This window comes from Temnothorax curvispinosus, unplaced genomic scaffold (genome assembly GCF_003070985.1).
Source record: "Temnothorax curvispinosus isolate PA1 unplaced genomic scaffold, ASM307098v1 QBEX01013816.1, whole genome shotgun sequence".
In the NCBI taxonomy this organism is placed as follows: domain Eukaryota; kingdom Metazoa; phylum Arthropoda; class Insecta; order Hymenoptera; family Formicidae; genus Temnothorax; species Temnothorax curvispinosus.
In genome coordinates this window covers 70391-94448 of record NW_020223596.1, presented here as the reverse complement: position 1 = coordinate 94448, position 24058 = coordinate 70391, and the positions used below count along the sequence as shown (strand labels likewise).

General features: G+C 41.0%; 5 protein-coding genes across 8 annotated transcripts in view; 3 read left to right on the top strand and 2 right to left on the bottom strand.

Annotated features, from left to right (window-relative positions):
- The window catches only part of LOC112463980 (tubulin polyglutamylase TTLL4-like), a 155019-nt gene extending 131195 nt beyond the window's left edge, over nucleotides 1-23824 (bottom strand). Inside the window, exons 1-2 of one of the 3 annotated variants that reach the window (XM_025030716.1) lie at nucleotides 23703-23824; nucleotides 13303-13359 (exon numbers count right to left, since the gene is read on the bottom strand). The gene's annotated coding sequence lies outside the window, so the exon portion shown is untranslated. The other 2 variants (XM_025030714.1, XM_025030715.1) reach the window with 2 other exon arrangements.
- On the top strand, nucleotides 10324-12984 carry LOC112463982 (enhancer of split mgamma protein-like). Its single transcript, XM_025030719.1, has 2 exons — nucleotides 10324-11373; nucleotides 11567-12984. Exons 1-2 carry the CDS (start codon nucleotides 11299-11301, stop codon nucleotides 12113-12115), a joined length of 624 nt encoding a protein of 207 aa, XP_024886487.1. The 5' UTR covers nucleotides 10324-11298; the 3' UTR covers nucleotides 12116-12984.
- LOC112463981 (vicilin-like seed storage protein At2g18540) lies at nucleotides 16355-19653 on the top strand. Of its 2 annotated transcripts, none has more exons than XM_025030718.1 (9): nucleotides 16355-16496; nucleotides 16600-16773; nucleotides 17033-17227; nucleotides 17320-17504; nucleotides 17708-17828; nucleotides 17915-18107; nucleotides 18202-18530; nucleotides 18774-18938; nucleotides 19013-19653. In XM_025030718.1, exons 1-9 carry the CDS (start codon nucleotides 16416-16418, stop codon nucleotides 19163-19165), a joined length of 1596 nt encoding a protein of 531 aa, XP_024886486.1. In that variant the 5' UTR covers nucleotides 16355-16415; the 3' UTR covers nucleotides 19166-19653. The 2 variants fall into 2 exon arrangements, with proteins under 2 accessions (XP_024886486.1, XP_024886485.1); XM_025030717.1 differs by having other exon boundaries at nucleotides 17900-18107.
- LOC112463998 (mitochondrial 2-oxoglutarate/malate carrier protein-like) lies at nucleotides 19979-21562 on the top strand. The gene is made up of 6 exons (XM_025030738.1): nucleotides 19979-20064; nucleotides 20129-20344; nucleotides 20592-20728; nucleotides 20842-21012; nucleotides 21203-21302; nucleotides 21370-21562. The coding sequence occupies exons 1-6, from the start codon at nucleotides 19979-19981 to the stop codon at nucleotides 21560-21562; spliced, it is 903 nt and encodes a 300-aa protein (XP_024886506.1).
- On the bottom strand, nucleotides 21654-23104 carry LOC112463997 (mitochondrial 2-oxoglutarate/malate carrier protein-like). The gene is made up of 6 exons (XM_025030737.1): nucleotides 22923-23104; nucleotides 22639-22772; nucleotides 22364-22534; nucleotides 22060-22159; nucleotides 21852-21984; nucleotides 21654-21662 (listed from the first exon to the last, which is right to left on the bottom strand). Exons 1-6 carry the CDS (start codon nucleotides 23102-23104, stop codon nucleotides 21654-21656), a joined length of 729 nt encoding a protein of 242 aa, XP_024886505.1.
- Nucleotides 23825-24058: the final 234 nt, after the last annotated feature.

Sequence of the window (24058 nt, the reverse complement as noted above, 5' to 3'; positions counted from 1 at the left end):
GACAGGTGTGTGTCCATCGTGTTTCTTTCTCCTCAAATATATTTTTTATCTCATTATTCCTTTAAAATCCCCCTATTACGCTAGGAAGCAATATGAGAGGATTAATCAAGATTTAACAGAGAATTATATTCATGTAATTATGTGGAAGTTTGGTGAAAATATGTCTAATAATGTAAGCAATTAATTAATTCAGATTAATATTGCAGTATTATCATGCATTACATTCAAAATTTGAAAATGTCGAAAATCAAATCCAACAAGAATTGACAACTGTATACTGTTTATTATTATAATAAAATCTGCATGTTGATTACACATATTAGTGCAGAGTTGTTAAGGTGACGTTTTTCGAAATAATATCATGTCAGAAGAGGCCCGGTCAATAAGATAAATTGAAATTCTTTTACCGCGAATCGATCCCTCGCGGGCTCTTATAATTTTGAAATCGACGAGTTCGCGGGAGAGAGAAAGAACATGACTGCGCATTATCTCTTTGGGAGATCTGCATGAGAATATCTCATTGCTCGTCACGTTGCCGCGTATTCGTATCGGCGTATTTGCGTAATAACGCGCAGGATACACGACACGTAATTACCGGAGTTACATGGCATTCCCTGCATCGCTGCACGCGCAACTTCGCCCGTGTTATGCCCTCGGCGTAGTACGATGAACATCTTTATTTATTGCAGGTATCTTTTTATAAAAAGAAAAAAATTTAGAGTATAAAAAAATATGTATAACGTAAAAAGGGGACCAGATGCAAGAGTATATGCAGAGTTGTAGCGATCTCCTAGCGAATAGACGAGCGACACATTCGATTTATATTTTCTTATTTTAATACCTAAGAAAGGGAGATCTGTCAAACAACAGGCAAACAGAAGGAACGGACAGGCAGATAAGTGCGGACGACGCAAACTTGCGCGAGCGAGAGGGGAGAGAAACGGAGAGAGCGCGCGCGGGCGCGCACCGATATTCCCGCGCGTCTGACTCACCTCGTGCCAGCACGTGTTCTACCTGCCCGACGTTTCAAGATCTCCTCTCCCGCACCCCGGACCTCCGCGTTCGCGCGCGCGCGCGCGCATACAAACACGCACACATAGGCGCGATTCGATGGGGCCCATATCCCTGGAGTATCTCGTTCCTGCCATCTTTCATCCTCGTCTCGCTGCCCGCCGCAACGCTCGGCCTCTCCTCGTCGCACCGGCGGGCGATTCGTCCTCGTCTATCTCATCGGTATTCGAGAGGTTTGCTCGGGGCTCGTGGGAAAATGAGGCAGGTGGTAGTTAGATCTCGGAGTCCGGGAACGAGAGAGATACGCCTGCTCTTCTCTCCTCCATTCGTCCGTCCGGTCGGTCCGCCCGTTCGTCCGCCGCCCGCTCGGCAGCGACCGAGCGCCATTCATTCGTCCGGGTATATTAATGCGCGCGTGTGTCGGACGCGTGTGTATGCGTGCACGCGCGTGTACCGGCGCGCCGCGGTGCCCGCAGGCTTTCGTATGCGCGTCGCGGCCGAGGCAGGTACATAATTTTTGCCCGATGACCGAGGCAGAGAGGACCAATTAACGGATGCCCCTTAACGAGGGCTTCCGGCACGATTAAAAGCGAAATCACGCGCGCGTTGCGCTCGAGTGCGAAACGGCCGTTTTACGCGCCATTCCGCCGCGGTTTCACCGCGCGGGGAAAAGGTGCCGCGACACGATGAAAGTCTGCAGGAGATTAAGTTTATAGTTAATGTATGTAAGGGGTTGAGCGAGACGCGTTGAGAAAATTGTACGGAACAAGAAACGTGACATAGATTGGATTTACGAATTTGTACGAATCTCAGTAAAGTTTGGCCAAATCGGTCATAAAAAGTGAATCCGCAATAAAAGTGAAACACTTTCTCCAAAAATATTTTATGAAATCACATGTATCTATATGTAGATAATGTATCTCTAAAATTATTTAATATAAATAATCATATAAGTTGGAACATATATTTCTAAAGTAATTGTTTAATACAAGAAAGCACTGTTTTTGTGTTTTTTATCCGAGGAACTAAAACTTTCTGTTATTAACAAATTGAATAAATTTTGCGAGCATTCCTTTTGATTAAATACAAATAATTTCGTGAATATTTTTGCCAGCCTAAATTCGTCGATTTCACACAGAAAATTACATACAATAGCACTAATATAGTCTGTCAGAGACCTTGCCTCAAGTCATTATGAGACCTTGATTAAAGTACGTGTTTAGCAAAATTACTCATTCGTATACCGCTTTAATGAATTGATGTTGCGAAATGCTCCACTCACGATCGACAGTTCTGCAATTTTCTTATTCCATCCGACGCTCGTTTAATCTATATCGTACGAGGAATCGAAATGAGATTAAAAAAAGAGTCCGAATAAGGGTCTCGTCAGAGAAGGAGGTAGATAATTATGTGACGTGCAAAGTTTAGGACCGACGTTCATCGAGCATACATTAAGAATTCCAGCTAGTCATCTCATCGATTTCCTTGTAAAGCCCTATCTCAATTTCGAAGAAAATTACGAGAACGATGAGTAAGCCACGTTGGAATTTCGACACAAGAGATCTTTACAGCTTGTCAATTTGGAGACTAGATTCGGATTAGATTCACGATTGCATTGTTAAAAAGCCACGTCATGCAGTTCGACGTTCGAGAAATAACTATTCCGCTGCTTCTGAATCTTTACACGCGCGCAAACAAAATGTCACTGAACGCGTATATATAAAATGTTACACAAATTATCATATATATACATGCAATATATTAAAATAAAATAGCCCAAGTATTTTTTGCAACGATAAAATAAAAGTTCGCGCATTATATTTTTATAATCTTTGTGATTCTCAAGCACTTTATAAATATTACGAAAGAAATTTAAAATATCTTGTTAACATATTTCATATAAAAAAAAATGTTATGTCTCGTTTCGGTTGCCTGTCATTATCGGATTAGCATTAATTCCTCGCTTATCTGTAATTGCGTATCATTATCGTGGTTAACAAAAAATTTTACGATAATCTGTAAAAACTACTTTTTAAAAATATCTATATATTGCGAAATGAAGAGAGCTATACTAGAGTTCTATTAGTTGTCGAACAGACTTGCTTCGTCGTTTCTCTAATGAAAAAAACCACAATATATAACAGAAGAAAAAAATTTGGTTTCTACGTGTGTCTCGGTGTACATACTACATATTAACAAGACGCTTAACAAGATGGTAATGGCTCCAACTCAAACGATTCGTATCATTAATACTAGACAGAAATCCTCAAGACGTGAAATCGTCCACGTCCTAATCAAAGATCGCCAATGATTTGTACGGCGACTTGAACGGTGTATCGCCGTCCGCAACGAGAGAAAACAGCAGTAGAAAAAAGAAGAGAGATTTTAACGTCTCTCTAATTTCCGACTTAACGATTCTCCTTTTACTTCCCGTTATTTCAATTATTTACTTCAGTTATTTATTTCAGTCGTTTACTTCAGTTATTTCCTTAGAAATGTCTCGTAAAATAATTAATGTCTATAAGCGGTCACATATTCTCTTCGTTCTTCGGACTTTGACGGTTTATCGTGAAGTAAAAAACTTCACGAAATAAAATTATCTCTGTTTTCTTAACCTTTTATAGAGTCCATACATACAAATTGCGTAAAAGTGAAATTTTTACGATTCTGTCCAACTTGTGAGATCCATAAAATATAATCTAAAATTAGTCGGATTTTGTAATAAAATACTACAGAATTTCAAAATTCAAGACAGCATTCAATAGAAAAAATTAAATTGTAAAAAAAAAGTTAATAACAAGTACTTTGAACAATGTACTGTTACAAAAAAGAAAATGAGAAAGCGTCAGTTTACGAAGAGAAAATAAAAATCAAGTAATTAAAATTAAAAATATTAGCGTGCGAATGAAGAATGTAAATACGGCACTGACGTGCATTGCGGATTCAATGTGAAATTATCAAGCGACGAAGAGCGCACATTACGTGTGTGTCAACCCGTCATTAGTATCCTCATAACGCACGCCACGCGTTCTTCTATTATCGCGAACGAGCGTCCGGCCCGCGGTTGATACGCCATCCGTTCCGTGTCGTTAATCGCAAAAAGTGTTCCCTTGGTTCCGTCAGTTAGGGATCGTTTGTTAATCGAGAACTACCCTCGTGCAATCGCGCGCACTGTCATTTTGCGCGGTCGGGGCCCCGTGGGTGCGGGGTCGTCGAGAGAAGGCCTTTAATTTCCACTGTCTCAGGACCCGTGCTCGACACAATGGGGCCCAAGGTGTGCCCCATCCTTCTCCCGTCTCGGTGTCCTCTCCCTTTCGAGCACAGGCCGGCTGCGTGCTATACGCGTGGGAAAGCCGAGCACGTGCGCAATCTTAGGGCCTGAGACTGCCCACAAAGGACGCCTTCGGGCCCCTTTCGCTCCGACAAACGATGGTCGACCGGCTCAGAATCCGAGACTTCTTAAATCGATTTCGAGCCACCCATAAAACCTTTTCGCGCTTTTCGCCGTGTCTCTCGATGCATTTAGAATTGCATATTGTATTGGAAAGTACATCGAAACACATATAACAAACATAGCCAAGATTCGATTATCTGAATAATTCTAATTATATGTAATAAAGTGAAAAGTAACCTTTCATGACATACATAAAGATACTTAATAATTTATAGTTCCGGAATGAAGTCATTAATGTACACAAAATATACGAATTATTCATGTGGCATATCACGATTTAATTTTCAATGGAACTTGATCGGATACTTTGTGTTCGTTGAAACACGAAACAACAATCACATAAACAGTCTATAAATGAACATCGATTGTCGGGCACGTGGACGCTGGGCGGCGTTGTTGTTCATTATCTGTCGATTTGGTGCACGTGCCAGAGTGACGCGTGTCTGGCCGCGAGTTTCTCGACACGTAATTTTCCATTCGTTCCATCCACCCGATCGAGTCCATTTTTAAACACGTTTTATTAAAACTCTATCTAGAAGTTCACCGATATGCATGCAATAAATTACACCGGCATCATACGCAAACGATAAACTTTAAGTTCAAACTTCAGGCCAGTTGAAGGCTACTCCAATTTCGCAACGGAGAACGGGTTACGCCACGAGTCACGAACCCGCGAAAGGTCGAAGGTCACGAGAAGCCGGTCGATTCAGGTTCTACCGGATATAGTCGGGATACCGTGAAAGGCCGCGCATACGGAAGTAACGCCGGCGCGGCGTGTGCCTGCATTGTAAGCACGTGCCGTGCAGTGTTGTTAAAAAAGGAGGAAGGAAAAAAAGAAAGAAAGAAATCGGAGGGGAAGAAAAGAGCATTTAAATAGGGCAAAGTGCACGGCGCGGCAGCGACTCGATGTGCACACACGCGGGGCGCCAGGTGAACCCTGACGCTCCGTGAGAATGTTCCACTCTCGCTTGTTCTTCCTCTTTTCCTTCTCCGCCGCTGCGGCTGCTTCTTATGCATCTTCACGGTTACTTTACTCACGCAGTAGGTCAGAGGGTCGCTTGTGTTATATCGCGAGCATCGTCAACTGCGCGCACACGACAAAGTATGACTCCATTCGATAAAGCACGCTCGGAAATTAATCGAATCTCGAGTCTTGTTTCGGCTGACTTCTCACGATAATTTAGAATCTGGCAGCTCGTGTAGCCTTTTAAGATTGCTTTAAGTGCGCTATAGATTACGTTTTATCGCGTTGCTCCATTGGCAGCATCGATAAGTGATTGTATAATATTCCTGACGTCCATACTTATATTTTTAATAAAAAAATTGTAAAAAAACAAGACATATACATAACTTCTATAATAATGACATCTATCAAAGTTGATGCGCTCTTATATATCGCGATCTATTAGCTATCTCATTTTGTGAAAATTATTGAGCTGTTAGCTCTTTTCAAACTGACTAATTTGATTATTTGCTATCTCGTACGCGCTCTCTCGTCCGAAACGAGCCCTCGTTATTTCTCGCCTCGCGCAGCGAAATGGAACCAACATCAGGGAACCAAATAAGGGAAATTCTCACGAGCGCTATCTAATTATTGCCGAATTCTGTCGTTGTTGGCGTCCCCGATATTGACCTTTACCTTCGGTCTCCTCGCGGAGCACTACACGCGCGAGTTGACGCGTGCGAACCGGCATTACGGAGGGGTGGTTGATATCCCGGGGATATAACAGGAAAGGCAGGGCCCGGGGTGAGAGATCACGATTTCATTGGCACGAGCCAAACGACTCGCGCGACATATGTTCACGAACAGCTGATGCATTTACTAATAAGTCTCTTTCTCTATCTCTCCGAGCACGCGATCGCACGACCCCGCACGCGTGTGTGCACCGCCGTGTAAGAGAACCTGGGAAAGTAAAAACCCCGCGACGAGTGTGAGAAAATTCGTGCGCCGCCGCATCTGTTGGGCTACACGTTGCCGCAACGACGGGAACTTTGTCGGAACGCCGTTACAACACGTGTGCTAATAATCGATTCTGCTGCCGTCGCGACTGTGCCACGAAGCGTTATTATCAACCATGATTAACATATGTGAGACCCGCTCTGACGTCAAGAAGTTCATCACAACACGTTTTTCATTGTAATTTGCATTGAGGAATCAAGGTCCAAAATAATTATCGAATATTTTTAAAAACGAAATGTCATCCTTCACGCAGACTTTAAAATGCTGAAGAGATATTTATTTCATAGTATTCTCTTCTTCGATTAAAAAAGATCGCACAGCTAAATTAACTTATAAGAGATTGATTACCGCTAAAAATAAGGATGTGTTTAATAAAATATAGTTTACGCGCACCATAGCTGTCGCTTCGTTATTCTTGTATAATAAAAATATCTGAGAATAATCCTCTATAATTTGTTCATCGATTTCCAGGCGATTGCAACGTTTCCTTCCTTCCGTTCACTGATTGTTAGTTTCGCGTGCCACGTGCTGTAGCGTGAGCACGTGCGAAGGGCGCCGAGAGCGCGATGCGAAATCAATTCTATATTGTCCGTCGACACACTCGAGATATGCATAAGCGTGCGCTCGTGTCTCGCAAAAATAACGTACAATGAAACTGATTTTAAACTGTCAGAACATGAAACACTATATTAAGACTGCTCTTTAAAATGTATCTACCACTGTAATGATTGTTAGCCACGTAAGCATAGCAATTGCGATTCAAAAACTACGCGGATCTAATTGGATACAAATTGCTATAGACGAAACGTGGCCGACAAAATAAAAAATGTAGTCATTCAGTTATACGCGGTAAAACCAATTATTCAAATATTTTGTTCTCCGAACAGTTTGAATAATAAATGGTGTTCTTCTCTACTGTATTAAAAAAACATAAAATATGCAATATGACAAAAAATGGCTGATAAAATAAAAAATGTACTCATTCGGTTATGCGACAAAACCAATTATTCAAGTATTTTGTGCTCTGAGTAATTTAAATAATAAATGGTGTTTTTCTTTACTATATTAAAAAACATGAAGTATACAATATGTAGCACGTATATATAATATATATAGAGAGAGAGAGAGAGAGAGAGAGAGAGAGAAGACCATTGTAAATTAATTTATTAATTCTCTCAGCTAAATAATCTTTAGAATTAGATCATCAGGAAATCTTTATATTAAATATCTGAATTTATAATGAATAATTCCCGACAATCCGTGCTGTTTTAGATTTTCCCAAGAATAGACTTAAAGTCTATTCTTAGGAAGAATAGTTTTAAAGTTTAATATAAATATATCTTTCTTTTATTTAATATCTATTATGTAAATATTTTTTTATTTTTCGAATTTATCGGCTATAGCAGGAGATATGAAACATCAAAATTCTGTGGCATCGTGAAAATTGGTGAAATGACTCGCTTGCTATTCAACTTTCGACTAATTCGCTATTAAATCCGCGATTTCAATCTCGACAAATGACGTAATAGACATTATACGTGTAGAAAGTGCATTTGGTTGAACGTGCAAGCACTACGGAACATTAGGCAAAATTTCCGATTACGACATGCTATCTATTTCGATGTAACTTTGCATATCTACACGATGTTTCGTGTAACACGCGCGGTGTTTAGATATCCGAAAACGAATATATACGGATGTATTTTTAGATATCTAAACATTTGTCATTATCTGGTAGACGAGTAGTTTGACAAGTTTAAGAGTGCGCAGGTTTAATATTTCTCTTCAATATCACCCGATGTGAGCAATGAAATGTTATTTTTCAATTTCAATATTGTTATAATACTCATTATCAAAGCAGTAACATATTATAATAACGAATTGTGGTTTCTCTAACATGACACGAATAAAAATAACCAAAAAATGCAAAAACCGAGACACATAGGTCATCCTTATGCGTCATCAGCTATTCTCAGAAATCGTATTCGGTTCGCTTTCACTGAACGCGCCCGGCTTTCGTGGTTACATCTACATCATCACGTCGCGTTTCAGAATTCAGACACTTAAATCCTGGCAACATCACGCTAATTAGGTCCCACGATATCGCGCGCAGAAGAAGACATCCGATCGAAATAACGGAGCAAGCGAGCGAGACAGGAAACGAGTTACAAGGAGTGTTATCTTGTGATCGCGTCAGATTCTATCGAAGTACCACTACTCGTTAACGACACGCGCAATTGGCCGATACACGAAGGAGGGTATGCCGAGAAAGAAAATAGAATAGGCAGAGAATAGAAGATTGGGAAGCAAAGGAGAGAGGAAGAAAAAGAGAAAGACGGAGCAGGAAACTTTATAAAAGCCACGGTAGCGAGAAGAGATTTAAACAGCAAAAAAAGAGAAAAAGACCAAAATGGACGACGAAGTGGACAAAGAAGAAGACAGGGGAGAAGGAGAGATTGCTAGGGTCGCAGGAACACAGGGAGAAGGCGGGAGAAGTTCGAAACGAGCGTGCGTAATTATTCGGTGCGAACGACGCTTAAGTATCCGAGCCCGACCGCGAAATAAGCGAAGTGGCCGGGCACAGGAAGACGGAGGATGTAGAAGAAAAACGAGCGGGCGAAAAGGGCGAAAAAAAGAGAGAAGGATACGAGGTGCAGTAAAGGCAGAAAAAGGAGGAGGAGGAGGAGGAGGAGGAGGAGAAGGAAGAGGGTCGTATAGGATATAATTCAACCAGTGGCTCGCCGAAATTAGTATCTCCAAGTAGAAACGTGTCTTCGCGCGCGCGTCCAAGATTACTAACTTATTTTGCGCGATGACTATCCGAGTAGGAGGATTTTATAAGTATTCTTCGCGAAATTAAGACCACTTTTACACTTTCGGCCAATTTTTACCGGTTGACGATAGATTATCGTGTCGCAGCGCGAATGAAGGCATTTCATCCCGCTGCTGTGCGAGAGCAACGCTTTGAATATCCGCGCGTGGTTGACTTTTTACTCCTTAGTTCCTTGTAATTACTATCCGTGTACCTGATAATTACGCGTAATCGAGGCCACAGTGAAATATCGCAATACACTCCACTGTCCGAGAAATTCATGGACGGCGTAATAACAATAAAGTCGAAACAAAAACGAAGAGACTTAATTTTTTACATGTTCCTGCTTGTAGCTACAACCCTTTTGTTGTTGCTAAAATTAATTTAAAATTTTGTGGCTCTGCTTCGTGAGTATAATTTCCAAACTCGTAACATCGATCATATTCACAAGTAAAATATTAGAATTAATTATATAATTTGACCGTCTTCGTATATATATTATATATATAATTGTCTTGATATTAATCTCTAAATAATGTATTGCGATAGTGGAGTGAGACTAACAGTGAACGCAACATTATTTTATATTATATTAACAATGGATAAACGTTAAAAGTCTTTTAGACAAGAATCAGTTTAAAAAAATAGCAATCTCTGAATCAGTCTTAAAAATTAACAATACATATTGTAGAACAGCGTGAGGCATAAGGGTAATTGTTTCCCAGCCGTAATAATCGATAAAATAAAGCATAGCGAGCGAATTATTATATTAAGATCTGATACGTTCTTCGATCCCATTCACTCGCCGCCGCGAAACGCGCGTGCTGCTCGGAAAGGAAGACAGAAAATCGGCGCCGGAGCAAGATTAATTAATCGCGTCTCGCTCTGTTACAGGACCGGCTCTGTAACGACCGATTTGTCATACCCCTTTGCACCGACGAGCTTTATCGAGCTCGTCCGCGATTTCCCTCTCTCCCCCCCACTCTGTGTTAATACACGTAAAACGATCGATCAATCGCGCCACCGATGGCCGCGATACCATTTCGCAGCGTTGACCGGATCGGACAGCTACGCACGTACACAGATACAGAGGCACACGGCACACAATTTAACATTGTGTAGCCAGTGGGATTGCAATCACGCGCCGGAATTGCGCCGGACTTGTGCCCAGCACGCTCCTCGATCGGTCGAAGCGGGAGAACCAGAAGCAAGGAGAGACAGAGAGAAAAGAAACTACGAGGAAGAGGGAGGGGGGTCGCGGAATCACGATAAGAAGATCCAGCACGAGCATGGAAGCTGCGGCTGCGATGGAAGGAGCTGCAGTGAGCTGCACCTTACAGGCGGAACGAAGACGAGTTCTCTATTTTGCCCTGAGGCAAGGAGAGGAGGACGTCAGTCGAGATCCTAGTCCTTCCGTATGAACGCTCGTGGAAATACGCGCCAATGAGCGACAGAGAGGGGCAGGGAGAGAGAGCGAGAGGAGCGAAAGATAGATGGATAGAAAGAGAAAGAGAGAAGGAGAACGACGATTACGAGCCGCGCATACCATGGCACGACCACTCGTCGACGATCAGCCGAGGTAGAGAGCATCGACTCCGCGCCGCGGCTAGGTGCAACAAGGACGCAGGAACGGTGACGATGGCTTGGTGTGGGCGCGTGTCTGGCAGCTGCCGCTTACAGGTGGTGTGCTTGCTTGGGAACCAACCTCTACGGACCGTTCCCACGGAAGGCCTGTCCCCCACTATGCGGTCCCATACCCGTCTCCTCGTCCCGTCCACACGGGGGCCCATGCCTATATAAGTCGAAGCCTCGCCCGATCGCGGCTACAATCACGCTCTGTTCGTGTTCACTCGAAGGTCGAGCTGGAGACCGACGTGTTGTCCAGATACACGCACGTTTCCTTCCGCCAACCGCAGTGACTCGCAATCGTAGCAACGATTAAGAGTTCGACGAACCGGTGTGATATAGTACGAGGAGGTCGCGTTCGCGATAAGCCGATACGCACGGTTATCGAGTGAAGTTTTGACTGTGCCGCAAGAATCTGCCGCAAAAGGATTAACCATGCAGATGCACGAGCAGATCATTATAGCCGATGGGCAGGAGCAGCCGATCTCCAGGACGTACCAGTATCGAAAGGTAGGTGTCATCTTTAATATCTTAAAAAAAACAGTCACTCTAATCGTCGCGTAAGTTTCGAGTTAATTTGCAATAAATTCGAATTGTTTTTTGTGAAATTTTTTCCTCGCATAAAACGACAGCCCCGAAAAGTCTCTCTAAGCCGTATTATCAAACGCAACGTCGATCTATAGCTATTCGTTTCGATTCGCAGGTGATGAAGCCGATGCTGGAGCGCAAACGCCGAGCGCGCATCAATCGTTGCTTGGACGAGCTGAAGGATCTGATGGTGACCGCGCTGGCCGGCGACGGCGAGAACGTGGCGAAACTGGAGAAGGCAGACATCCTGGAGTTAACGGTGCGTCACCTGCACAAGCTCCAGCGTCAACAGCGTCTCTCCGCAAACCCGGTGATCGACGCCGATCGCTTCCGCGCCGGCTACACGCACTGTGCGAACGAGGTCAGCCGCTGCTTAGCCGCCACTCCTGGCGTCGACGTCGCCCTCGGCACCAAACTGATGACGCATCTCGGACACAAGCTTAACTCCATGGACAAGACCGGCCCGTTGACCATCCACGTGACCGCGCCACAATCCTCGCCGTCACCCACCAGCGAGCTCAGCGCCGACGAGTACCCGATGCCGCTGACGCCGGCGTCCAGCCAGCCATCCCCGGTGCGAACCGATATCGACGCCGTCTCCCAGAGCCACCAGGGTCTTCTGCAGGTGGCCAAGCCGAACGAGCCCATCTGGCGGCCCTGGTAAAACCCCCGGCACGGCCCTGGCACGACAAACTCGCCGAAGTTTCTGAGTAAACCGGCGAGAAAAAAAGAGATCTCGAATCCATAGGATTCACGAACTATCGACGCCGGTGTTGCAATCTCGTCTGTGATCTGAATGGAACGGACGTCGCGAAGAGGAAGAGCGAAGAAGAAAAGTCTACCCCGTGCGACACAAAGATCACCTAGATTTAAGGGGAGTTCCATTTGCTCAAAGGCACTCGGACCGACGCGGACGATATCGAGACGAATGTCATGCCTCCCATGACGTTCCGCCACCAGCAACTTCGATAACGTTCCGCGGGAGTCGGATAGCACTGGGATCTCGATACGTAATTTTATTCGCGGCCGCGCGCGGCTGAAGCTTTAATTTACTCAACAGTTAGATGTTTTCTATTGTTTATTTCATACTTTTATCGAGGATGTTTTTTTCTTTTTATATTCACCGATGTAACGTAGTTGTATAAGTCTTTCCACCGATCAAGAACATCGAATGTGGGACAACGACGACGGACAGCCTCACGAGAGGTGGCAATTTCGGTGATTCCGCGAAGCGCGCGTCCGTGTCGCATCGCGTGACGCAAATATATATATATATAATATACATATATATATAAATGACCGAGCGGAGAATCTTGTGATAGAGAAACGTGTACCTGTGATATTTACTGTAGTAGGCGTAGAGAATGATAGTAGATTTTTAATAAACATGTTTCATATCAGAAATACGTATTCACGTGATTTCGTGCAGCCCACCCGATAATATAGATTAAGATTTAAGTCTCTAGCAATAATATAAGTAATATAAAATTGTCTGCTCTTCTCTTTTGAATAGCGTGTGTACTTTCTACTAATATGCGCAATATAAAACAAAATCATATTCTCTATTTAAATCCAATACTCACATCGCTAGGAATTATTAAAATATGCGAAATACATTACTTAGCTTGTTAAAATGCGTGTGAAGTTTCAAGATTTCACGTATGTTTCACATTACATGTTTTGTATTAACAAAAATTGTTTTACGATCAATTCGGTAGTCGGCTAAGTAAATCTTTAGACAAATCATAGAAAGAACGATATACGTGCTCGAAAAAACTCTATTCAAACATGGATATTTCAGAGAATTAAACTGCAAATTAAGATTAATCAAATACTAAAAAATGCACTCACCCTCTAATGTAGCTTCCGGGAATCCCTGCTCATTCCTTCCCTGCCAACCGCTTCTACCTGAGAACACATACCGGGAGTGTTAGTGAGCGGTGTAGAAGACATCGGTCGAAAATAATAGAGTAGCAGTTTTCCTATTTCAGTATTTCGTGTATATACGCGCACCGTACAAAAATCTCGCAACGTTTAATCCTTTACTATCAGGCACAAATGCGATTAGACACAATCCATAGCGATTTTTCGAACAAAGTATTGTTTTCTACACTACAGCATGCTTTTCAATTTCTCGGTAAGTACATTACGAAATGAAAATATAAAGATATGCTATCGCCCACGCCGCACCTCCTTGATATCACTTGCATTTGCATTTTATAATTAATTCTACGTTCACCTTCGGCACGCCACGTGGCGACAACTACGGTATAAATAAGTTTCCGGTGCGAAAGGGTTAATCAGACCGAGTATCCATTGTTTCGCGACACGCTTCATTAGCTATACGTCGCGCGTTTACGTGTAAATTTATTGCTATCGGCCTTCGAAATTTGTTTACAAAAGCCAGCTCATGTGAAATGTGACTGCGAAAAGTAAAATTGCAAATCTGGCAGCAGACACGAAAAATAGTCGCTCGTTGCGCCAATTAATTCGTAGTGGCTTCGTATAATAATTTCCCAAGTATCGAAAATGATCGTGCTGAAAACGACGCATTTGTTATACACAAAATTACATTTATATCTATGTAAAAATAACCAAGTAATAGAGTATATTATATTCATATAAAAATAGTCGAGTAATAAAATATAAATTTAACAATTTGAAGATGTAAGCGATATATTCGCTGAAGATATAAGATAAGATGACTTGCAAAAATATTCCTCTATGCGTAAGCATTATAAACTTTAGTTTAAACACTTTAAACCAAACCTTCTCTCTCACATATACGAAACGTAGGTACTATTCAAATCAGCTCGCGATCGCGACTCACGAGTTTGAAATCGGATCATGGTATTCAAAACTTCCGTGCGATACGGCGTAATCCCGGTTGTACCAACAGAAGCTTCGAACTCGCGTGACTCGAGCTGATAACGTAACGCGTAATTGCATTCTCTCGTCTGATTCGAGTTTTTAATACACCTCTGCGTGCTACGGGAGGCGCGCACTTACGGAGGCGCCGTTTCGAGTGCTCTATCGATTGCTTTCAGTTGCAACTCGCGTGCATTCCCCAGCGCGATTCTGCCGTCAATATTTTATCGATTTTCACCTCATCACCTGGCGCAACGAACCTCCGAACGTCCACGTCATTGCGCGCGCGCGCGCGCCAAAATTCGCGCGCGTCCCGGAAGCGGGACGCGCGGAGGCAAAACAAACCGACCGGGCGCGAAGCGGGAATTTCGCCACAGCGATTCCGAACGGTATACGCGCGTCGTAGGATGATCGCGTGAAAACCGGTCGCGTTAATCCCCGCTCGAAATTCGCGAGGACTCGGAATCGTTCCGCGCGACGATGATCACGTCGTTGGCTACGTGGCGAGCGATCGACGTTCCAGCCGCGTCGGGACGGATTATCGCGCGCGCGAGAGATTTAGGTTAGCGTCGCCGGGATCGAATGCACGATCCGATACTCGATCGCCGCCATTGATTCAGAAATTCGCGCGCGCTGAAACTCGCGTCGGAGCGTCTCGCGGGACGCGGCCAGCCGGACGTTATCGCGAGGTCGCGAGGAAGGAGCCAAGGTCGCGCGGTGATCCCGAAGGACCTACGTTACGACTTTACGACCAAGAGCCGCGGCCGACTCACACGTGTCGGCGTCACGTAAACAGCCTCGCATCGCGCGGCTCGAACTCGCCGGTACGCTCGCGTCCGAACGTACCCCGGAAGTCCCTCGGGACGCCGCCCGTGTCGATGGGCACCGCGGGCGCACGGGGAAAAACGAGAAGAGCACTCGGCCACAGCGATATTATACTCACTTTCCCGATAACCGAACCGCCACTCAGCTGTAGCACGTGCTGTCACCACAGGTGCACGATCACGCTTCGCCGTCATCTTGTGGCGCGTTCGCGTAACCACGCGACGCGACGCTGGCAATATCGATATCGTAGCGAACGACGACGGGAAAAGAGAGAAGGTTACGCTCAGATGATAATTCACGGAGACTCATCATGAGAGATTCAAGTCTGTGCCAAAGGTTAGGTTGCGAACTGACAATAAATATTAAAATTCAATCAATTAAATTTATTAAATAATCTTAATTTTAATTCGTTTCGTTCTGATTGATCGAATTCTAATTTCCCATTCGCAATGTTTAACCTCGAATGCGTAGTCTGATAAGAGTTAGAAAAATCTAACATATGAGATTAAGATTGGATGTAATCGTAATGTCGAGGAATTTTCAAGTAAATATACTTCTTATCGCAATGTTATCGGTATCATTATCGCAAATAAATACGTATCATGTTTCCGACATATGAAGATGTAGAAATATAGATATAGATACACGTATGAGATGTCCGTATATAACATCTAAAATAATATATTATTATTACTTATTGTTCCTCAAACAGAAACGTATAAGAAAGTTGAAGCAAAAAAATGAGAATTGCGATTAAATAAATAAAATAGATTACATTAAATAATTACTGTATAATTACTTTGAAACTTTTCATGAGTAGTAACATAAATAAATTATGCTAATTACTCTATTTCCCTTAATAGAAATATTTAAAAAAATGTTGACGTATTTTTTCATATACTGGAGATAATGGGTCTGTTTTCTATTGCTGAACTGGCTGCACTAATTCAGAGTTTATCTTTTTTCTTCCAAATGTGGAATACTGGCTGCACTAATTCAGAGTTTATCTTTTTTCTTCCAATGGAGTAAAAAAGATAAACTTTGCAACTATAATAGTGCAGCCAGTTCAGCTATAGAAAACAGACCCAAATGATAAAATTGATTTTATTCGGTTCATTGATCGCTTTTATTTGGTTTCTATGTCAACCATTCGTGCTGTGCGAAGATAGTCTACGTGTATTCGTTGAATTGCAGTTTTTTAGCAGAAACTCAAGCTGTTCGCATTGAAAAACTTTGCTTCGTGCCAGCTATTATAATTTTTCCGTTCTAAAATGGTGCGGAAAAAAATACATGATCCAGAAATGCGTACGACGTATGTCTTGAAAGCCGGGCAGACGCTTGAGAATACCAAAGTGAGTATTAATTTTATTTATTCTCAAACGTTGAGTTTATAAGGACCGAATTTCCTCTAATATTCATCATAATATTACTGAAAATTTAACTGCACTTTCGCAGGTGTCTGAAAGAGCTCGGGCATTAGTAGTGACGAAGGACACCTTTCAGCGTTTCGTGGATTATACTACGGAGGAGGATAGAATAGCGGCACAGCGAGAAAAGGAAGCTGCAAAAATAGCAGCGCTGAAAAAAGCGACTTATGAAAAAAGTAAAACATGGGACAGCACAATACAAGTACGCTTGATCTATTCACGATTCAATACAATTGCGATCAAATACAAGGAATATTTTATTTCTGAGCTCCGAAATATATATTTAAAAAAATACGGAGATAAGATATATATTTTAAATCTTTCTTATCAATATATATTTAGGATTTCGAAGAAAAATAGAAATAAATTTCTAGGCAGGCATTTGCAAAATTTTTTTCAAAGTTTATTTTATATAGCGACAACTGATAACGCTGCTGAAAACGAAAATGGTTTGATAATAGAATATTAAGGCGAGACAGCGGGAAGAATTATTGTCAAAGAGGAAAAAATCCGAGGAAGAAAGGAGAGTGTTCGTGAAGGAAATGACGGAGAAAAAGGTGGCGGAGCGTGCTGAGGTGGTGCAGCAAGCAAGGAGATTGCTCCAGCAAAAGAGGCCTTTATGCCGACAGATTAATCGCGCTCTCCTCGTCTCAGAGGTATACTTTCCCACGACAGGAGTGTTCGCGTAATTCCTAAGCCAGGCTCACCGTTAATTAAACTTCAAATAGTCTATCACGATTTTTATCAGTGTCTCAGAGAGCTGGACGCCCAAGTGACCTTTCAAAAGGCTATTAGAGCGATGGACCAGGAGCACGATGTGAAATACGCTAATTCGATTAAGACAGACGTCGCAAAATACGAGGAGTTGAAGAAACAAGAAGCGGAGGAACGAACGAAAAAAACGAGAGATTACAGGACTGCGTTGAAGAAACAGTAAACATTAATTTTAATAGGAATTTTTACACAAAAGTATAATAATTCTCTGAATCTTTATTTAGGAATGTTAATATTAGCACAAATTTAATAGATATTAATACAAGTTGAGTAAATATATTAGTCTAGAGAAGTCAAAGATAGAAATATTTATTTTTGACATTTATATTGCGACACGTATTATCAGATTAATTATAAATCAGGATCGAAGAGAACGAACGAGATAATAAGCTAAAAGCAACGGAAGAATTGGAAGCTGAAAAACGGGATCAAAGAAACACGACCCAAGATATGCAACTCACGAAAGAGAAAGAGATGCAAGATGTAAGCGCCGATATTTGTCGCGAATACATTTTTTATTTATCTCAAAGGATTTTAATGTGTATTCCGTTTAGATATTGAATAAAAAGAAGAGACTTCAGAAATTTTTCAAGGAAGCGATAGAGGAGAAGAAACGATTCGAACTGGAATTAAAGCACAACGACGAATTAGAAGATCGAGCGTTGGAAGTTTATCGGAAGGCTAAAGATCGAGTGCGGAAAATTCATAAATCCTTAGCGCTAAAGGAAAAGGAAGAGAAAGCGCGTCAGACACAGATTATAGGTCTGCTTTCCGAGGATGCTTTCAGAAACATAAATTTTGCATGCAGAATTCAAACAAGTAAAACATACCTAGATATTAACGAATCCTGTTTCAGCGGAGCAACATGTTTCAACGGAGCAAGCTCGCGAGGCTAAAGAGCGAGACATCTTGAAAAAAGCTGTCGAAGAGAAAGAGGCGGCCGAGGTGGAAAAGCGAAAAGCACAAAAGGAACGAGAAGAGAAGATGCGCGCTCTCATGGAGGAATATAGGCTTCACGACGCGGCTGCAAAGACGAGGCAAAGACAAGAGGAGAAAGAGCTGAGAGCTTGGGAGATGATGCAGAGATTTAAGAGAGACGAGTATGACAAGCAGACCAACTTGGAAGAACGCAAGCAACAATGGCAACAGAAGTTGGAATATGGCAACGAATTGCGGAAAGATATTGTAAGAATAGAATTCTTTAAGGAAAATTATAATAACCGAATCTAATTTTTTGAAAATAATTATTTCTTTTTATGTGAATTTTACTTTCAATAGTTACTTTTGCGTGCATGTGCATGTTGAAACATAATTTTCACACTTATTTATGTATAAACTTTTTACATTTCTTTTAATCCTGTTTATATAAATACACGACTAACACGACATAAAATATATTGAAAGAAATTTTTTTTAATTTGATATCAGGAGGAGAAACAAGTCGATAAAGAACGCGAAAAGGAAGTTCTCGAAGTTGAAGCGACTAAAGCCGCAATGGAGAAAGCCAATCAAAGAATTTTGGTTTACGGCGACGAAGTTTTAGAAGAGTCGAAGGGTGTGAGACCACTTTATCCGATCATTAAAGTTATAGAGGTACATTTAAACAGTTTGAAAGTTTCAGATTAATAGAATCTCGAATAATTTTAAACAATCGTCTCTGATTGTAGGAGATTAAAAAGGAAATGGGGTTAACGCCAAGCAAGAAAAAACTCGAAGAGTCAACCGTTAAAGCAGAGCGGCCGAGGAGAAAATACAGAGCCCGTCGTCGCTGCGTGTGCCCGAAACCTGTTCCGGTCGATCAAATATATTATTTGCAGTAATTGCCGTTTGCGATAAACAGCGTTAATTTGTAAGTCACCCGTTCGCAATTACCACGCATCCGTCCGATCATTACGTCATTTATTCGAGACGTTATCGAGTCATTTTCGCATCGCACCGTTCAGTCTCGCGCGTTTTTAACTCACGCAAGAATCGGTAGAGACAAAGTCCATGTTAAAACGAAATTTACTAGCAATTGACGAACAAAGAATTCGGCAAATTGTGAAAGTTGGAGTACTCTCACGGTTACTTATTGCAATGGGTACTCGTTATGCATTAAAATATTATACTCCTTTCTCGAGCAATTAAATAAGCTGTCTGGAACGGGTTTCTCGAAAACATGTTTCAATACATAAATTAAGTACGAACATATTAACATGTGACATTATTTCAGTAATATAGCATGCATTTAATGCGAAATAATTTCTCATACGAGCAATTATAAAATACGATTCGTCGCATAAGCAATACACAATGTATCAAATCCTTGTACTAGAATAAATTTATCTTAAAAGAGCACAAACAATATATTTATTATCTTTCTTCTCTTTTCCCAATGTTATAAATTAACCAATAAAATCTAATTCGTATAAAAATCGATTTTAATCGATATTTTACTACGCTGCAAAGCGTCATTTTTTAATGTGCAATAGGTTAAGTTTTAATTAAAAATTTGACATTATATATATACTCTAATACACGTGTATTTTGACTTGAAAGACTTTTAAAAGTATTTTAGATTATTTTGAGGAATAGAAGCCACTTATTCATCTAACTTATTTAAGCATTTATTTCGTCGATACGAGTTATTAAAGATGTCAAAGAGAGATGAAGAACCGAAGGAAAAGAAAAAACAACCTATACCGCCAATGATAAATTTTTTACTGGGTGGTCTTTCCGGGTAATTTCTTCTTTCTTTTTCTTGAATTAAAATATAGTGTTTAAAATGCTCCTTCATATTTCAGAATGGCGGGCACTTGCGTGGTTCATCCGATGGACGTGATCAAAAATAGAATGCAAGTGCACAAAGGGAAATCATCGATCTTGAATATAATTGGCGCTATATACAGCGAAGAAGGCATTACTACGTTTTACAGCGGTTTAACGGCCGGTCTCGTCAGACAGGCGACGTACACGACCGTGCGACTCGGGATTTATAATCAGATGCAAGACTTTTGGAGGTAATCTGATAGCATCGACCAAAATGAATAACAAAATTTCAGACGAGTGATCGCGAATATTTCCAGACAACATGAAAGTCTGAAGAGAAAGTCTGATCGAAATCGAAATGAAATCAGGATGTCTCTTAGACGATCTTTAATAATGACTCCGTGCGGTTGCGTCGAGTTAATCAAATAATCAAATAGTTAAAATAATTAAAGTCACCATTTGGTTGCGGTTTCTAAAAAGTAATTAATTACATTTTAGACAAAGATACATCGGCCGTCCTAGTTTCGCGGTTCTGGCGTTTATGGCTGGGACTGCTGGTGCCGTGGGGGCTTTCGTTGGAACACCAGCCGATGTCGCTCTCGTGAGAATGACAACCGATGGCAGGTTACCAGTGGGTAATGATAAATTTTTGTACAAAATAATTAGTGCATATTGATTTTCATCAGTATCGAAAGAAACATCGCTTAAGATAAATCTTACTAATTTAGGTAATGTTTTCAATATTTAGAGCAGCGAAGAAATTACAAGAACGTGTTTGACGCCTTCGTCAGAATTGCCAGAGAGGAAGGAATATTCACTCTCTGGAGAGGAAGTGTGGCCACGATTGGAAGGGCTGTTGTCGTTAACGTTTCGCAATTGGCTACTTACAGTCAAGTGAAGCATTTGATTGCGTCACAAAGTATGTCTAAACAATAGTTTTCAATATTTCCGATTCATTTTGATGATACAGTTTCTTAAATGTAAATACGAATATGTACGTTAACTTCTGAAAATGTACAAACGTCTATAATACTTCATTTATAAAATTCTATTCTTGTATCTATCTCTTTTGAATCTTTTCATTATTTAAAAAATGATTATTCTTATAGCGAATGTTAAAGAAGGCATAGGTTTACACTTTGGCGCGTCGATGGTATCGGGCTTTGTCACTGCCTTCAACTCCATGCCTTTTGACATTGCCAAGACCAGGTTATTAATTTTAATATTTAGAACTTCTTAAATAGAAGTAAGATTTTTTACTGTTTCTTATTCGCAGAATACAAAACATGAAGACCACTGAAACACCTCCGGGCATGATCTCAGTTATGATGTCGATAGCGAAAAACGAGGGAATAGGGTCTCTTTGGAGAGGTTTTTGGCCAACTTACTGCAGAATCGGTCCGCACACGGTACTGACTCTCGTTATCAACGAGCAACTGATGCGTTTATATAGAACATATTTCCAGTGATAATAAAAAAAATATCCAAATCGAAAATCGCATTTTTGTATCGCACACGCACTCATCACGGACGTACAAAATTTCAGATAAAGAGAAACCTCTATACTTTCTAAAACAATATTCTCATTGATTTAATTAAATAATTGTAACATCTCAATCTTAGATTCTACTCCAATTATATCGTAGCGTGTAATTAAAGGAAAACAGTTAACACTGACGTAGGTAATTATTATTACGATACCGGGAAAAATGTTGAGTACATTCGGTGAAATTGATCAACGCACACCATGGTAATTACAGTATTGGGCGCAGCTCTGGAATAATACGGAAGGAAACCGCGCCATAGTGACATTATGCCTTCCGTTTTAACAATATTAATGATCATAGCCGTGATACCAGGCGGTTTTGTAGACTGTCCCCAATTTTGAATCCTAAAATGCAATCCAAGAATGCATATTTAAAAATCTCAAATCACATTGTCAATCTTTGATATCTCGCCGCTTTACCTAGTTTTAGCTACGTCCATCGGAATCGAAGCGAAACACGTAATTACACTGGACATCATGGCAGCGGCAAATTGCAGAGGTATACCGTTTTGGATATACCCTGTCATATTTAAAAAAAAATCTATTAAAATTACCGATTAGAACCATAAGTAAAATTAATTATTGATTCCAATTTTTCTCTTGTACCTTTATTATCTGTCATGATAATATTCTGACCTATTTTCTATTGTATTTATTATATATTCTTCGCTGTGTAAAATTGCATTGTGAAACGAATAGGTATAGTATTGTAAATTTTAATAACCTGTGTCTCGTAACAACATCTTCGCTTTTGTGTATGTACCTAACTGGGCTCCGTTTACAATCGCTGCTCTGCCCATCGTGGGCATCGCTCCTCTCCATAACCCGGAAAAGCCTTCGGTTTTCCATATATTAAAGATGCCACACACGGCATTCTTATAATTTCTTCGCTTTTCTAAATATTAATTCCCATATTAAGTACACAACATGTCTATATTTGTTATCTCTCTCTATGATCAATCATTCTGAGAAATATAGGCCTAAAGATATTAAGAATACCTGGTGGCAGATTCACGTCAGCCACCATGCGAATCAATACCAGATCCGTGGGAGTGCCGACGAAAGAGCCCATCACACCAGCTACCATCCCGAGACTAATCATCGTAACGTAATTTAAATAGCCAAAATGTTGTCTGAAGAGAAGGAATTTGAATGAGACATTTTTACAATACAGGCAAATATAAACGCCAAATCTGCACGATATTCCGCACACACGATTCCGCGGATTACGATTAATTGTTAAGCGCAACGACCGACAAAATGAATACAATGACTGACATTACTCTCCGATATCCAGCAATGTGGTATAGATTCCAAGTCTACTGGTGGTGTAGGTCAATTGACGAAGAAGAGCTGCGCTCAGCCCCATGTAAAAACCGCAAACTCCGCTCGTGCTAAACGTGCGAAGTGCTGTGTCGCGTAAAGTATCGTGCGACACTTGCATGCGTATCTTGAGAACATCCATCGGATGCGTCGCGATCTGTGCTATAACTCTGTCGTTGGCGGGATAAAATTGCCGTGAGTTCCAAGCCGAACTCACTTTTTTCAAGATATTTACGTCTCGAGTAAAAAGAAAGTAGGTAATGTTGTCATAATAGGCTATAATATGAGTATTTTTTTACCCCGACATGCCACCTATCATAAAATTGACGAATTTCGGCACCTTGGCGTCTTCGAGCGACGCTGACATTGATGTATTCTCTTTTTCTCATGCTAATCTTCAATATCTTACAACTTGTTACTTTTATCAATATTCTTTCAGAGTCTCGATAAGAGAAGTATAAGAACGGCAATTTTTAACCTACTATTTCATTTTCATACTTCTCCTGAATGTAGTAACATTGTATCGTCTTGTTTTGACTTGCATTCGCGATAAAACATTTTAATAAACATTAAAAATATTCTTTTATTTCTATAATACATAAAATATATTTTTTTCGATAAATATTTTAAAATTTATTAATGTATATGTAAAATAAATAATAGCAGTTGCGGGTATGTATGCTGCTACGTGCAGTCTCTCTCGCACATATTTTAATAAAAAAATAAACAATTTTGCTCACCAGCCACGGCGTCGCTCCGCTCAAGAAACGCTCCGCATCAGCTCCGTCAAAAGAACGATGAACACCAAAAACTAGCACTTTATTGTCCACGCTATTATCTACATACGGTATAATAAATATTTTTATACACGCTATTATACGCACATACATATAAACTTCGGAAGTTCGTACACTGTGCTTTCGAAGCGTAAAAACCACGAATTCACGCGATGTGAATACACGAAACGCACAATGCGATATCAAATGCACTTTTTTTCACGACGCATCCGGGCGAATTCTAAACGGTTATTATCACTTACACCCGGTAGTAAATTTTCCGTTAAATGCAATAGGCGCGTTGAAAGCTTTAAAAATGC

What these genes read in the sequence shown, in the direction of transcription:
- LOC112463982 (XM_025030719.1), top strand. Translation starts at nt 11,299, where the DNA reads ATGCAGATGCACGAGCAGATCATTATAGCCGATGGGCAGGAGCAGCCG. An exon ending in GGACGTACCAGTATCGAAAG is followed by an intron (nt 11,374 to 11,566) that starts GTAGGTGTCATC and finishes TTCGATTCGCAG; the next exon opens with GTGATGAAGCCGATGCTGGA.
- LOC112463981 (XM_025030717.1), top strand. Translation starts at nt 16,416, where the DNA reads ATGGTGCGGAAAAAAATACATGATCCAGAAATGCGTACGACGTATGTC. An exon ending in GCGCTCTCCTCGTCTCAGAG is followed by an intron (nt 17,228 to 17,319) that starts GTATACTTTCCC and finishes GATTTTTATCAG; the next exon opens with TGTCTCAGAGAGCTGGACGC. An exon ending in GCGTCAGACACAGATTATAG is followed by an intron (nt 18,108 to 18,201) that starts GTCTGCTTTCCG and finishes ATCCTGTTTCAG; the next exon opens with CGGAGCAACATGTTTCAACG.
- LOC112463998 (XM_025030738.1), top strand. Translation starts at nt 19,979, where the DNA reads ATGTCAAAGAGAGATGAAGAACCGAAGGAAAAGAAAAAACAACCTATA. An exon ending in CGATGGCAGGTTACCAGTGG is followed by an intron (nt 20,729 to 20,841) that starts GTAATGATAAAT and finishes TTCAATATTTAG; the next exon opens with AGCAGCGAAGAAATTACAAG. An exon ending in TTTGACATTGCCAAGACCAG is followed by an intron (nt 21,303 to 21,369) that starts GTTATTAATTTT and finishes TCTTATTCGCAG; the next exon opens with AATACAAAACATGAAGACCA.
- LOC112463997 (XM_025030737.1), bottom strand. Translation starts at nt 23,104, where the DNA reads ATGGATGTTCTCAAGATACGCATGCAAGTGTCGCACGATACTTTACGC. An exon ending in TGACGTGAATCTGCCACCAG is followed by an intron (nt 22,535 to 22,638) that starts GTATTCTTAATA and finishes ATTAATATTTAG; the next exon opens with AAAAGCGAAGAAATTATAAG. An exon ending in ATGGACGTAGCTAAAACTAG is followed by an intron (nt 21,985 to 22,059) that starts GTAAAGCGGCGA and finishes ATTGCATTTTAG; the next exon opens with GATTCAAAATTGGGGACAGT.